The sequence below is a fragment of the Chlorocebus sabaeus genome, chromosome 16 (assembly GCF_047675955.1).
Source record: "Chlorocebus sabaeus isolate Y175 chromosome 16, mChlSab1.0.hap1, whole genome shotgun sequence".
Taxonomy (NCBI): Eukaryota; Metazoa; Chordata; class Mammalia; order Primates; family Cercopithecidae; genus Chlorocebus; species Chlorocebus sabaeus.
In genome coordinates this window covers 19,244,335-19,259,329 of record NC_132919.1, presented here as the reverse complement: position 1 = coordinate 19,259,329, position 14,995 = coordinate 19,244,335, and the positions used below count along the sequence as shown (strand labels likewise).

Genomic DNA, 14,995 nt, shown 5'->3' with positions numbered 1-14,995 from the left:
TCATTTCTTTTTATCGATGAGTAACATTTATTTTTATTTCTTGTAACTTTTCTCCAGATGGAAAGGCCCACCATCTTCCAGCACTTGGCAGTGTCTTCTGGGGGTCTTGCTGCCACTTGCTGAGGGCTTTGCCAGCTGGCTCTGTCTCTCCCCTGGCCTGAGAATTGGGAGGGCTGACGTCAGCTCAAGGACTGAGCCCTGGCCATTTCTAGGGATGCAGCACCTGGGCCTGGAAGGTGCCCAGGGAGACCTTGTGGGAGGAGGGAGAGAGGAAGATAGGAAGGGGTGAGGGATGGAGGGAGGGGGAACTAGGTGGAGGCAGAGAGAGAGAGGCAGCTGCCAAAATCTATGAGATGGTTGAGGAGGAGTGGGGGAGGGGAGTCTCAGGGATTTAGCAGGTGTTGGTCACTGTCCAGTGGGAGACCTGGGGGAAGAGGCAGGGGCCGGACAGCTTAGTCCTCCCCACCTGTCCTTTGCCCTGAATGTGGGGTTGAGCCATCAGCCAGAGTTCCCACCCTGCCAGGGGAGGAATGGGTGTTTTGCAGTCACGAGGCAGTGGAGAGGGGTTGGAGGAAAGGACATTGGTCCACGGCCCTTGGGGTGCATGTGTCTGGGAGCCAAAGGGCAAATGCAACACCTTTGGGCCCAGTGAGGTGTAACCGAGTGAGGAAAGGTTAACAGAGGCCCTGAACCCAGACTGTACTTGGCAGGACTCCAGGAAATTAGTCAGGTGAAGGCAGAGCCCAGGGACCTGGCCTTTGTCCCCAGCAAGCCCTGAGCCTGCAGGAGCTGAGCCCTCAAGTGAGGAGGACTTCCTGGCATGCCCACATGCCTCGTGGCTCTGCCTCAGTGAGGCTGCTGGGGCTGCGGGGCCAGCTCCCCCTGGGTCAAGCTTCCCCTCGCTGGTTGGGAGTCTCCCTAATCCAGGGTGTGTGCTGGGGGCTTGCCAGGACTCTCCACTCCCTTGGCCCTCCCCCTGCCTCCTGCCACTCCCAGGATTTTGTAACTTTGGGTCCTCCTTCCCCAGAGAGGTCCTGGATATGCAGGAGTCCCCTCGCCACTTTTGCTCTTTATCTGTTTGCCCTTGTTCGGGGCCAAGTGTGGACAGTGGGTAGCACAGGAGAGAGCAGAAGAGAGAATGGAGAGGGAGGAATAGAAAGGACGAAGAGGAGGGTGCTGGTTAAAGAAGGCATGGCCTCTCGGCCGCTCCCACCTAGAAGTGGAGGCTGTTCCCTCTCCTGTGAAATTTGGGAGAGTCCATGATTAGCCGTGGTCAACAGGATGAGGCAGAGGGGCATGGAGACCTCCCAGGCTGGCTGTTGACCTGTATGCAGCTTCCACTTGCACCATCAAATGTCCTGTCTTCTGCTCCAGCTCCATGATGAGATGCCCATGGTGTGTGGGGAGGTCGCTCCACGCTGAGATGCCCGTGGTGCGTGGGAAAGTCGCTCCACGCTGAGATGCCCGTGGTGCGTGGGAAGGTCGCTCCACGCTGAGATGCCCGTGGTGCGTGGGAAGGTCGCTCCACGCTGAGATGCCCGTGGTGCGTGGGGAGGTCGCTCCACGCTGAGATGCCCGTGGTGCGTGGGGAGGTCGCTCCACGCTGAGATGCCCGTGGTGCGTGGGGAGGTCGCTCCACGCTGAGATGCCCGTGGTGCGTGGGGAGGTCGCTCCACGCTGAGATGCCCGTGGTGCGTGGGGAGGTCGCTCCATGCTGAGATGCCCGTGGTGCGTGGGGAGGTCCTATGAGGGGAGGTGGAGATGCTCCGACTAACAGTCTCAGTTGATAGCAGGCACCCACCGTGGCCTGGACATGAGCCTGGAGGACAGGCCAGCCTGGGCCAGTCCCCGGTGACTGCAGACACAGCTGGACAGGGGGAGGCAGAAGGACCACCCAACTCACCTCGCAGACTCATGACACAGATGATAATGGTTTTAAGACACCAATTTTGGGGGGCATGGGTGGTGCAGTAATAGATAAATAAGGCAGGGTGTGTAGGCACGTCTTTACTTTCATAGCATCCTACCCTCTGGGCGGCCCCCTGCCCCACTTCAGGTAGCTCTCAGCGTCCCTCCTTCCCACCCCTTTCCGCCTCCATTCTTGTTCAGGTTGGCTCTTGCCCCAGTCTTCCAGGAATTTGTCTCTGGGACTGAAGGCGTTGGGGCTGAGTCAGCTTTCCCTGAATCACCCTGAGAGTCCGGGGCTGCATGATTCTCCCTTCTCAAGGCCAGCGGCTCAGCCCTCTTCTGTATCACCTGGCAATAACAATCCCCTCTCCCGCTTCCTCCCTTCCTCCATCTGCTGGCACGATCCCAGTTCGTTTCTACTGTTTCCATCAGAGAACCGTGGCTGACCCAGCAACCGGCATCAGGAGGATGTCATAGGCCACGTGCCTCAGGAAATAAGGGCCTTGGAAACAAGTGATCAGCTGAGAAGGGAAAGGGTCCAGCGTTGCTGGGACTTGCTTGCATATTCTAGGGGATTGGCAGCCCTGTTCCCAAGAGTGAGTTGCTGATCCGTCTCTTGTGTGCAGTATCTGGGACCACAGAAGGTGCAGGACTGAAGGGTGGCGTGTTGCTCCTGACAGCATTGGAAGCTCTGGAGAGGGCAGAGGCCGCAGTCTCGGAGATCTGCCCTCCCAGCCACAGGATGGCGCACAGGGGCCATCTGCAGCTCCGCTCAGAGTATCTCAGGTTCCAGGGCGGAATCCCGGAAAACCCAACTGGGAGCTGAGTCTGCAGGTGGCTGCAGGGCGGTGCTGCTGAGTCTGCAGTTACCACCACAAAAGGCGGGCCTGAAGGCATTGCCGGGAGAATGTGGAGGACTCGTGGAGCTCTGACACCCCACACCTGGAGGAGGTGGCGCCCCCCACCCCACACTCCGCCTGCACCCCCTTTGCCTGGGGTGGCCAATGCATGGCAGTGGAGTCAGTAATTGCCCTTGCCCCTCCCCGGGATCAAACCCACTGGGGCCTGGGGATTGAAATTCTGAGAGGAGGTGGGAGGGGACTGTCCCCAGAGAGAATGTGGGAATGCATTGGCTTCTATCACAACAATCCTGGGAATGTTCCTGAGAAGGGCTTTTGGAGATGCTCGGCCTAGGACTGGCCCTTGGGAAGATGATCCAACCGTTGTCCTGTGCAACTGAGTGCTGAACGCCGGTCAGCTCTGGGTAAAGCCTGATGTCGCCAAGCTGATGGCGGGGCGTCTGCACTGAACACCTTCCAGCTTGGTGGGGGCAGCGGAGCCAGCTGTCCTCATTAAAAGCGACCTGGAGTGAGATGGACTCTTCTGCCTACACCTCCACACATGGGCTCCCGAACACCTCCATCACCATGGGCTCCCAGGAAGTATTGTTTCTGGCCGCAGGGCTCACTGCAATGCTGTGACAGGAGGTGACAGGCCAAGGCCAACAAGTGACTGCTCTCCCCAGAGGCCCTGTCAGCTGGAAGCAGCTGGTTTCACATAACAGAGACCCCAGGCCCAGGTCCCCTGGATGTAGGAGGATTTATGGCCACCCTTTTGGAAGAGGTAGGCTGACCGTGAGAACTGGCCAAAGGTGAGAAGGATGTGGAGAAGGTGTTGGAGGAGGGAAGTCAGACATACTAACTATAGCCTGGCCTGCGGAGCTGTAGCTTTCACCTGTACTTCCTCCCGTTTGGTGTCATCATCACAATCACGATGGTGATCAAATGTCTTCTCTCCTCTAGGCAGGTGGTAAAGGTACTATCTGGTGCACAGGTTGGAGAGTGCCGTGATAGGAGCCATCAGAACAAGGGCAGGAACGTGACCTCCGAGGTGATCCTGATGCAGGTGCTTCCAGTGGAGCGTTTCAGAATTCTGTGTCAAAAAAGAAGACTGCGTGTTGACTGGGGTGGGGCTGTGCCTACGTTCGGGGTGGCCCATGGGTGTAGTGCACCCCTTTTTTTTGTATTTGTCTTGCCTCCTCTCCTTCAGGGTCTGCTCCTTCCTCCTCGTGGCTCTGGGGGCTGCATCTCAGAATCCCACCGGTCACTCCTCCGATACAGGGATGGACATGGGAACCAAGTGGGGCCTTTGGGGTATCTTCAGGCCTCCCACAGCCGCTGGCCTGCCTGCCATCTTCCTGCCCCCCTTGCCCCTTCGCTCACTTCTCCTGGGCTGAACCCACACCCAAAAGCCTGATCCAGGACTGTGCTAGGTGACCAGTGCAATCCTTAGATGCCTCTCTTGGTTCCCACTGCCCTGCGGTCTTGGGGCAGGTTGAGGGGGGAGTCACAGGCCATCTAAGCAAGGAAAAGCAGAGAGGGCTGTTTGGGAGGGTGACGGAGGACCCTGGTGGGATGCCGAGTCACAGCCTTGCTGGGCACAGTGACTGGCGTGCATAGTGAGCTGCTTTCCCAAGCAATGCCACCCCCAGCTCTCAGATATGCTGCTGAAAGGGGTGACGGGCAGTGGGGGGGTTGGGACTCTGCCGAGGTGTCCTAACTGCCATCCCCATCCCCAGGCACAGGCCCAGGCCCCTCCAGCAGGAAAGGCTAGGGACCACACTGCCACGGGGTTTGCCAGGCCCTTGTCTCTTGGGAAGCCGCCCTCTCCCAGGGAAAGGCAGGGCTGGGGGCTGTTCAGGCTCTGCCACTACCTGCTCTGTGACTTCGGGCAGGCCACCAATTCCTCTGAAAAATGGGAGTCATTGTGGGCACCATCACACCTGGGTACAGGGCGCCCAGTGGCTCAGCTGCCCCAGCCAGGCTGCTCTGTCCTGGCCTCAGCACACCTCCCACAGCCACTGCAGGCAGCCCTGGACCTTCTCCTGCTGAGGCCTTACTGCCAATCCCTCTGGGAGACCAGACACAACAGGCAGCGTCTGGGTGACTCCCAGGAGCCCAGGCCTCTATCCTGTCCTCCCCAGTGGCTGGGGCAGTGGGCTGGGCAGCAGGGCCTCAGTGCCCTGGGAGGCAGGGCTCATCCCACAAGTTGCCATGGTGGCCCCTCCTTCTGCCCCTTACTCATTAGCCAAGCTGTACTGACACGGGTTGCCCAGGCAGGGGACAACTTGCTGGACAAAGCTGGCCGTGCGGGCGCTCACGCGTGCAGGGTGGCCAACGCCCCGGCCAGGAATGGATAGCCTCCAGGACACAGTGCCCCCGCACCACGGGGGCTGCTGTCCTGCCCTCAGCAGGCTGGTTCCCAGAGGCTTTGGGGCTGAGATGTGGACTCTCTTTGCCCTTTCTGGACCCCTGGTAAGGAGGAGGAGCTGGGGGGCAGGCAGGGAGTGGAGGAAGCTGAGAGGCTGAGGGTGTCTGCCTTGCAGGCAGGATCCAGAAATGTGCTCACATTTTCTCCAGAAACTGCTCATGCTGACTGCCAGGTGTAGAGTCTGGGGACAGCAGGACGGCTCCTGGAGGCTGTCCCTGGACAATCCCCAGTGGCAGTGGGGCCTGACATTGCTCAGCAGCAGGCAGCCCCCAGACAGAAGCGGTGGGTGTGCCTCAGCTGGAAACCCACAAAAGCCTGAGTTGGAAGATGGCTCCAGGACAAATGCAGCCCGGAGATGCATGAAGCCTGCAGCACCTTTGCAGGGGGAAGAAGGGGCCGGCTACCCATTTCATTTCCAAAGGGGAAATTGTTTTATATACATTTTTTTTTTTTCTGACCATGAAGAGTAATGGACTGGGCGTGGTGCCTCATGCCTGTTATCTAAGCACTTTGGGAGGCCGAGGAGGGAGGATCACCTGAGGTCAGGAGTTGGAGACCAGCCTGGCCAACATGGAGAAACCCCTGACTCTACTAAAAATACAAAAATTAACCAGGCATGGTGGCGGGCGCCTGTAATTCCAGCTACTCGGGAGAGAGAGGCAGGAGAATCGCTTGAACCCAGGACGGGTAGGTTGCAGCGAGCCGAGATCGCGCCACTGCACTCCAGCCTGGGCAACAAGGGCGAAACTATATCTCAAAAAAAAAAAAGAAAGGAGTAATGGATTTGCACTTCCTGTAAAACTTTCAGAAAAAACTGAAAGTTATAAAGAAGAAAGAAGTTTAACTCAAATCCTAGTGCTTGGAAATAGCCATTACTAAAGATTTTGGTGTATTTAATTCTCCTCCTTTTTTGGGTTGTGCGGCCTGACCAAATTATTGTTTTTTTGTTTTTTTTGTTTTTTTTTTTTTTGAGACAGAGTCTTGCTCTGTCGCCAGGGCTGGAGTGCAGTGGCCGGGTCTCAGCTCACTGCAAGCTCCGCCTCCCAGGTTTACGCCATTCTCCTGCCTCAGCCTCCCGTGTAGCTGGGACTACAGGCGCCCGCCACCTCGCCCAGCTAGTTTTTTGTACTTTTTAGTAGAGACGGGGTTTCACCGTGTTAGCCAGGATGGTCTCGATCTCCTGACCTCGTGATCCACCCGTCTCGGCCTCCCAAAGTGCTGGGATTACAGGCTTGAGCCACCGCGCCCGGCCCAAATTATTGTTATAATAGGAATGGCAGTATCAGTATCAGACACTTGGGTCAAGCTCAGGGCAACAGGCACTGCGCTGGGTGTCTCTCGTGCACTGACCCTTCTGGGAAGGAACGTGGAGGCCAGGGGTGACTGCGGCTGCAGAAGACATAATGGGAGCTGGGCTCAAGCCACCCGACCGCCGGCCCTGGCTTTCCCGGGCGTAGGTGACCTCTCGGGGCACTGGTGCGGGGCCCTCAAAGCTGGAGAGGTCTGTCTTGCAGGGCTGGGCTGTGTGGGCACCTGTGGCCCCAGGTCTGACCCGGCCGCTATCCTCCAGTTCCTGTTCCAGATGCTGACTTTCATGATCTACATCGTGAGCACTGTGTTCTGTGGGCACCTGGGCAAGGTGGAGCTGGCATCGGTGACCCTTGCGGTGGCCGTGAGTACCCAGCTTGGCCCAGAGCGGGGACATTCTCTCCCCAGGCTTTTCCACCGGGTTCCCGGGTGGGCCCGTCTTGGGTGGCTGGTCAGGGATGGGAAGACACAGCCCACGTGGCTGGACAGCTGCCTTCACAGGTGGAAACTGAGGGCCGGAGATGGAGGCAGTCTGGCCCTGGGGCACACAGCACGTGAGGCTGCGGAGCAGAGCCACCTCTGCCACCGCGGCCTGATGGGCAGCATTTCCCCACCCCGGCTCAGCCCAGGTGCAGGGGCCTGTCTTCAGGCCTCGCCTGACAAGCTCTTGTTTCCTCCTGTGTGTGGCACCAGTTTGTCAATGTCTGCGGAGTTTCTGTAGGAGTTGGTTTGTCTTCGGCATGTGACACCTTGATGTCTCAGGTGCGTGGCCTCCCGGAGCTGGGCAGGGAGCCAGGCAAGGGCAGAGCCAATCCCACAGGTGCCATGGAGATGGCAGGTGGAAGGGATGTACCCAGGTGATCTGGGAGTGATGGGCCCTGGGGTCAGCTGCCCTTGCCCCACCTCCAAGGACCACAGGCTGTCAGGGAAACAGACCTTCCCCTTTGAAAGAGTCTGGGCCAGGAGAAAGGGGTGGAGATGGTGGAGACAGTTCTCTGACCTCTTGTCCCCAGAGGAGGTCACCAAGTAGAGAAAGACAACCAGTTCCCCAGCCTCACTCCTAAGTTCGGCTGCCTACATGCAGGCGTGTGTCAAAGGCCAAGGGGACACAGAAGGAACCTCCCTGCTTGCAGGGGCCTGCAGTCCAGCAGGGGCTGCCCAGGTGGCCGTGGGGTCACAAAGCGGCAAGGCCTCACTTCTCCCTGGGGGTTCTAGCCTCACGGTGGACCTGGGCTTGGTCCTGGCTCCACTTATCCCTCCGCAACATATGATGAAGCCCCCCATGACTTCGTCCTCCTTGGAACTTTGGAAGAACAGTGGAGACAGTGTGGGGCCCAGGCTCAGGAAGGCCCCTGTGCCCTTACAGGCTGCGGGCGCCAGGCTGCGGTCACCAGAGGCCGCAGGCTCCGTCACACACCGCTGGCGCTGCTGACAGTCCGCTCCCCGCGCGGGGTTTAGGAATGGCCGGGGCAGTGGAAAGGGCTGACGCGGGGCGGGCTGTTTTGCAGAGCTTCGGCAGCCCGAACAAGAAGCACGTGGGCGTGATCCTGCAGCGGGGCGCGCTGGTCCTGCTCCTCTGCTGCCTCCCTTGCTGGGCGCTCTTCCTCAACACCGGGCACATCCTGCTGCTCTTCAGGCAGGACCCGGACGTGTCCAGGTGCGCTGGGCTCCGGCTGGGGAGATAGGGCTTGCCAGAGACCCAGCGGCTCCTGGAAAACCCGGGCCGCCGAGGGAAACCCTGAAGCAGCCCAGCCCTCAGACCCCATGCTTCTCTAGGCCACCAGTGCTCACAGTGCACTGGGCCTGTGGGTACCTTCCAGGCTTTGGTTTGGAGATTCTCCCCACGGCTGCAGTTCCAGCAGTGACCAGCAGGGGACAGAGGTGGACAAACGCTCAGTTTTAATTAAGGAGGCAAGGCGAGAAACAATTTGGGATTTGCATTTTATTTGCATTTGTGTGCCCGGGACACAGTTGGAGCTTTACTGATGCTTTTGAAGAAATGAAGTGTGTGCGTTTTCCCATATTCCAAAAAGGAGAAAGATGACAATCACTTTCTGATGAATTATAGATGATGATGATGATGATTTGAGACAGTCTGGCTCTGTCGCCCAGGCTGGAGTGCAGTGGTGCGATCTTGACTCACTGCAACCTCCGCCTCTCGGGTTCAAGTGATTCTCCTGCCTCCGCCTGCTGAGTAGCTGGGACTACAGGCATGCGCCACCACACCCGGCTAATTTTTGTATTTTTAGTAGAAACGGGGTTTCACCATGTTGGCCAGGATGGTTTTGATCTCTTGACCTCGTGATCCACCCGCCTCGGCCTCCCAAAATGCTGGGATTACAGGCGTGAGCTACCGCGCCCGGCCTATAGTTTACTATTAAATTTAGAGATGCCCTCTCATAGGGATGCCTTGTTCATTTATATAATGTACCTTTCATTTGATTATTGCTTTTTAAGATATAACCGTTTTTTCTTACAAACCACGTTATTCTGAATTGAAGTTCCCTAGTCCTGAGGCCTGGGTGTCTGGGTGCTTCAGCTGCCCCTCCTGGCACCTGTTTAGCATCTGGAAGCAGCAGTCCCTGATGCTAGGTTTCACAGTCCCGGCGAGACCCTGGGACAGCGGCTGAGCACCCTGTCCTGGAGGACACAGGGGAGAGGGCCCTGTCTCCCCAGGCCACAGCCTGGTCAGCTCCGGAGCTTCTCCCTCTCTTGCAGGTTGACCGAGGACTATGTCATGATTTTCATTCCAGGACTTCCGGTAGGTGCCCTGTTTGCTGAGGTGCCCTGTTTGCTGAGCATGGAATCACATTCTCCTAAATTCTGGCTTTTTGCTTTCCCGTCCTATCCTGCTGTGACTTCCTGCTGCGCCATGAGGATGATTGACAGAAGAGAAGTATGGCCTAACTATGGGTACCAGATAACCTTTGGAATTGATATTGTGGAAGGTTATTTAGTCCTATAAAGAGACTAATGACATATTTTAAAGGGAGAAAGCATATTATAACCCAATATACACATATTGATCCCATTTCAACCTCCGGGAGGTGGAGGTTGCAGTGAGCCGAGATCATGTCACTACCCTCTAGCCTGGGTGACAAGAGTGAAACTCTGTCTCAAAAAAAATAAATAAATAAAAATACTTAACCCACTGCAAGATTATATACACATTTGCTTATACTTTTTTGAACCCTTCCAGGGTTTCTATTTTTACATTTAAGATATTAATCCAACTAAAAATGTTTTGAACACCATTTATTGCATATTCTCTCGTTTCTGCATTGATTTGTTAAATACTAAATTAATCAACAGTGCATCTATCTGGGTCAGTGTCTGTATGTCCAGCGACCCGGGGATCTCTATGTCTCTTCTGCAATGCTTGGAGAAGAGCATTGGAGATCTCAATGTCTCCAATGCTTCACTGTTTGACTTGCAGGTTGGTGATGCCTGTTACGACTGGCAGTTCTGTGTGCTGGACGGCCCTACCAGGCTGAGCTCACTTTCTGACAGTGTAGCCTCCATGGCACCAGGCAGAGAGCTGTGGGCAAGGGAGCTGGGCAGGGAAGAGGTCAGGGTGAAGGTGGGATGCCCGAACAGCGTGCAGTCCCAGCAGACCCAGCCACGCCCACCTCTCTGCCAGGCCAGTGCCATGACCCTTTTGGGGCCCAGTTGGTTACAGATTTCTTCCGGTTGATGGAAACCCCCTTATAGGACTGCTCTTCTCTCAGTCTTCCATATAATCCATACTTTGGCTTTTCGGACAACGGTGATGGCATGTTGTCAACCAGGACTACTGGGGCTGGGTCAGGGGGAAATGCCCTATACAGATGTCACTGTGGTGTCTTCTTTGTCAGCAAGCCAAGGTCCTTCCATAAAATGCAGCTGCAAAAGTTAACTGCCAATGATAGTGACTAATAAGACTAACACAGGGCGTGGCTAACACTTGGAATGCTTAAAATGTCCCATGTATCATTTTGTAAGCACTTTGCAATATTAACTTTGCAATATTTATGTATGTAAAATATTAAGTGTGTATTAAATACACACACGCACTATTATTATCCCTATTACAGAGGAGGAGACAAACTCATCTGTAAGTGTGAGGTTAAGTAACTTGCCCAAGATCACACATCTCTGGAGAGGCAGAGCCAGGAATCGAACCCGGTCTATTCCAGCTCTGTACTCGTATCAGTACACTATGCTGAAAAGAAGTGGAGAGCTACAGGAAGGAATGGGACAGGGCCCTGGGTTAGGTTTCAGTTGATGCCCATTCTATTCCCCTTAAGAAAGGAGAGAAAGGGTAGATAAAGTGCCCCCAGCACACACACTGCCACGCACACTCCCCTGCGGTCCTCCCCGGCCAGGGAAGGGCCTGCCACCCCCGTCACCCCCGTAGGGTCTTGAACCTGCTTAGCATAGGCAGCTCGCAGCTAGCATGTCTCAGTACCTGCCATTCCCTCGTCCGAGGTCACGACTTCAAATCCTGTCTCTAAGGCCAGAGCCAAAGTAGGCCCTTCTGTGAACAGGCCCTTGGGTCACTTCTCACCTTCCTAAGCTGATGGAGGCCTGGCTTAGCAGCCGGAAGGCCTACCAGGCACTGTGCACCATGAGCATGTGTGCAAAGGGTACTCTCTCAGAGCCAAAGCACGCCTGCTCATCTCCCCCGTGGCAGAAGGGAGCCCTGAGGGGGCCTCTCCCATAGGCCGGGCCCAAGCACGAGTCCAGGTGGCTGGGTAGGCTTTGGCCGCACCTGAGAGGCCCCAGACATACTTCGATGAAGTCATTGCCCCAATCTAGGGTACTACGTCCTGGAAAGGAATGTCTGTGAATGCTCATTTGGTGGGTTTTGGTCGTTGTTGTTGATTTGTTTGGGCTTGCTCTTCATACAGGTGATTTTTCTTTACAATCTGCTGGCAAAATATTTGCAAAATCAGGTACATTTGGTGTGCGGGGAGGCCCTTCTTCCAGCACACTGCCCTATTCCAGTGGGAGGGGGCCTGGGGCTTTCCCCCTCTCTCCACCCTCTGTGAACCGGCTTCTGAAAGGGGTTGCTTCCAACCCACCTGCCACGTCCTGACCTCCCGCACAGAGGCAGGTGAGAGGCTGTGCGTCCCAGCCTCTGCCAACTCCCGAACAGGGATGGCTGAAGGGGCAGGAGGAGGAGTCCCCATTCCAAACCCTGGGTTTGTCCATCCTCCATCCATCCCACTCACACCTCAGCAGGGCCAGTTTTCATTTATTTTCAGAAGATCACCTGGCCCCAAGTCCTCAGTGGTGTGGTGGGCAACTGTGTCAACGGTGTGGCCAACTATGTCCTGGTTTCCGTGCTGAACCTGGGGATCAGGTGAGCCCGGGGTTTGGTGGGGCCTAGTCAGGGGACACTGCCCACCGAGTTCCCCACCCATGCTGGAGACAGGTCAGTCACCATCCTGGCCCTGCCTGTGTCATCCTAAAGTGGAGGGTTATGGGGAGTTGGAGGGGCCTGATGGTCCCTTTGGGACCTCAGTTTGAGGCCTGATCAGGTGAGAGGACAGCCACTCCCCACTCCTGCCCAAGCCCACCAGCAGAGGCGAAGTGGGCACTGGCAGGGTGGCCCCCAGGACACTGTAGTCGCGGCTGCCTGGGTAGAGCCACCATGGCCAGAGGTGCCTGTGGGCCCTGGTTGAGTCTGATCCCAGGATGGGAGTAGAGCAGAGCCATGCCTGCCCCACACGGGTTGGCCACCAGAGCAACCTCTCTCTCAGGCAGGGCAGTGGCAGAGTTGGCATCAGTCCCAGCCCTGTTCTCTCTCCTTTCCCAGGGGCTCTGCCTATGCCAACATCATCTCCCAGTTCGCGCAGACCGTCTTCCTCCTTCTCTATATTGTGCTGAAGAAGCTGCACCTGGAGACGTGGGCAGGTGGGAGGCCTGGCCTGCTCTGGGAGGCTGAGCAGGCCAGCGGCACAGCTGCCCAGGCCTTGGGACAGGGCGGTCGGCAGGCAGAGGGTGCAGTGGAGCCTGTTGGAGGAGGTGCAGGACCCTGCACGGCCCCCTCCTCCCCCTTTGCTTCCCCAGCCCCAAGGGCCCGGAGTCCCTCCATCCAAGGTGTCACGATGCAGACCCCTGCTGCGTCACAGAAGCCTGGCCCAGGGAGCTTTCTTGCCCAGCCCCAGCTCTCGGGATGGCGGTGAGAGCACTGACACCCATGGAATACCAGGCGTCAGCAGTGCGTGGGGTGCCCGACATTCCTGAATTCATTTAAACCTCACCCCACCTCATTAGCCCCATCTTACAAAGAGGAGATTATGACAGACGGAGGTTAAGTAATTTGCTGAAACACCAGGCGTGTAGGGGCCTGCCCGTGCTTTTCTGCCTCTTGAGAGCCAATCCCATACAACAAGGGCCTCCTCTTGCCAGACATTTCAGGAACAGCTCTGCAGGCCCCTGGGGCCTCACGTGGGGCAGGGCCCTTGGCTGAGCCCTTTCCAAGCTTGCCCGGCGCACCTGCGGTGTGTTTCCCTTCAGTATCCTTGATTTCATGCCGCCCCTGAAAACTCCCCAGGGAGGCAGAGCAGATATAAGGCCTGGGGTTTTCAGGTGGAAATGGAGCCTGCGGAGTGGTGGGTAGTTGCTCAAGATCCCACACTGTTGAGGGTGGAGTGGGGACCAACATCCACGCCCTGGGCCCTGGGGCCATCCCGTGGACCGGCCAGGTGAGCCTGGTGCCCTGTTCCTGCATCCTCCTCCTCCACGGGCCCCAACACCAGCTCTAGACCAGCCGCATTCCCTCTACAAAACACGCAGTGCCTGGGCCTGCTAAGCCCCAGAGCAGGAAGAGCCAAAGCTGTTTAGGGGCCTCCTGGCTGTGGGGAGCAGGAATGGGGTGGGCAAACAGGGCAGGATGTCAGCTCATGGGGCCTCTGTTTCCAGGTTGGTCCAGCCAGTGCCTGCAGGACTGGGGCCCCTTCTTCTCCCTGGCTGTCCCCAGCATGCTCATGATCTGTGTTGAGTGGTGGGCCTATGAGATCGGGAGCTTCCTCATGGGTACGTGGGAGAGCATGGGGGGGCGCAATGGCGTGAGGGCGGCTCACCCAGCCCAGAAGCCCCCTCCCCAGGATGGCAGCTCACCAGCCCCCTTCCGACTTCACTGGCCAGGCCCTCAGGCATGGACCCAGAGAGCACCACTGCCCAGCGGGGCTGATCCGTCTGTTGCTGGTCTGCCTCTCCATTAGGCTGTGAGCGTCCAGGAGGCAGGCCTGGGCCTTTCGTACCTGAATCCCAGCATGGGCCAGGCGGAGTAGGTGCCCGTGGGAGGTGTCCAAGGCACAGAGGAGTGACAGATTGAGCTGGTTTGCGGGTGTGAGCAGAGGCCCGGGCTTGCCAGCATGAGGCTCCCACCCGCTGCCTCGTGCGTGCTCATTAGAGCACTTGGCGAAGTGAGGACTCCAGGCAGCCTGAATATGAGAACCCTTGCCCTGCCCTGCCCCATGTTTGCAGATGAGAAAATGGGGCGCAAGAACAGAGCAACTCCACAAATAGAAAATCAGTGGGAGGGCCGAGAACCGAACTCGAGTTGCTGGACCCTGGTCCCACGCTCTGTCTCCTCCCTCACCCTGAGTTCATCTGAACAGACAGACCACACAGGGAAGCCTGCAGGGGCCTCCGGGGCACTGGGCAGAATTTTCCTAACAGGCTAAAGGCCAGGCAGGAATGTCTTTTTGTTGTCATTGTTACCAATCTGCCCTTCAAAATCAGCCGGACTCAGTGACTCACGCCGGTAATCCCAACACTTTGAAAGGCCGAGGCGGGTGGATCACTTGAGGCCAGGAGTTTGAGACCAGCCTGGACAACATGGTGGAACTCTGTTTCTACAAAAAATACAAAAATTAGCTGGGTGTGATGGCACCACCTGTAGTCTCAGTGACCTGGGGGCCTGAGGTGGGAGGATCACCTAAGCCAGGAGGTGGAGGCTGCAGTGAGCTGTAATTGCACCATCGCACTCCAGCTTGGGCTACAGAGTGAGACCCTGTCTCAAGGAAAAAAAACAAAAATTGCACGAGTCCCCAAAGCGGAGCAGCGTCCTGTTGGCGCAGGGTCTGGGTGTCTGGGGCTGCGGGCTGGGCTCACGGCAGGCCTCTCCTCTAGGGCTGCTCAGCGTGGTGGATCTCTCCGCCCAGGCTGTCATCTACGAGGTGGCCACTGTGTCCTACATGGTAAGGCTCCTGAAGGGGTGCCTTCCCCAGATCTCCCACCTGACGGCTGGAGGTGTCATAGGAGGGGGGCAGGCTGTCACCTGAGGCTGTCTCTGTCTCCTAAGGGACCACCCAGGGCCTCTCGTGCCCACCAGGTCCAGGCCCTGCTCAGCGTACGCCAGGGCTCACACACAGGTGCCCACAACCTGTCCACCAAGGGTGATATTTCACCCACAGATGTTGGAATTTTAAAAAGTAATTAGCATTATTTTTAAATTGGGAGATTTCACATCAGAATCTTATTTTTGAATTTTCTTTAAAAAATGCACATTCCAGGC

At 57.0% G+C, this 14,995-nt stretch overlaps 1 protein-coding gene across 3 annotated transcripts in view; it reads left to right on the top strand.

The window, feature by feature from the left end:
• The first annotated feature begins 4,887 nt into the window (after window positions 1-4,887).
• The window catches only part of SLC47A2 (solute carrier family 47 member 2), a 40,500-nt gene continuing 30,392 nt past the window's right edge, over window positions 4,888-14,995 (top strand). The window contains exons 1-10 of one of the 3 annotated variants that reach the window (XM_008010625.3): window positions 4,888-5,222; window positions 6,749-6,850; window positions 7,180-7,248; window positions 7,995-8,143; window positions 9,205-9,247; window positions 11,376-11,420; window positions 11,733-11,830; window positions 12,287-12,384; window positions 13,396-13,509; window positions 14,611-14,678. In XM_008010625.3, the coding sequence (XP_008008816.3) occupies window positions 5,100-5,222; window positions 6,749-6,850; window positions 7,180-7,248; window positions 7,995-8,143; window positions 9,205-9,247; window positions 11,376-11,420; window positions 11,733-11,830; window positions 12,287-12,384; window positions 13,396-13,509; window positions 14,611-14,678 (909 nt within the window). In that variant the 5' untranslated portion in view covers window positions 4,888-5,099. The other 2 variants (XM_008010623.3, XM_073004754.1) reach the window with 2 other exon arrangements.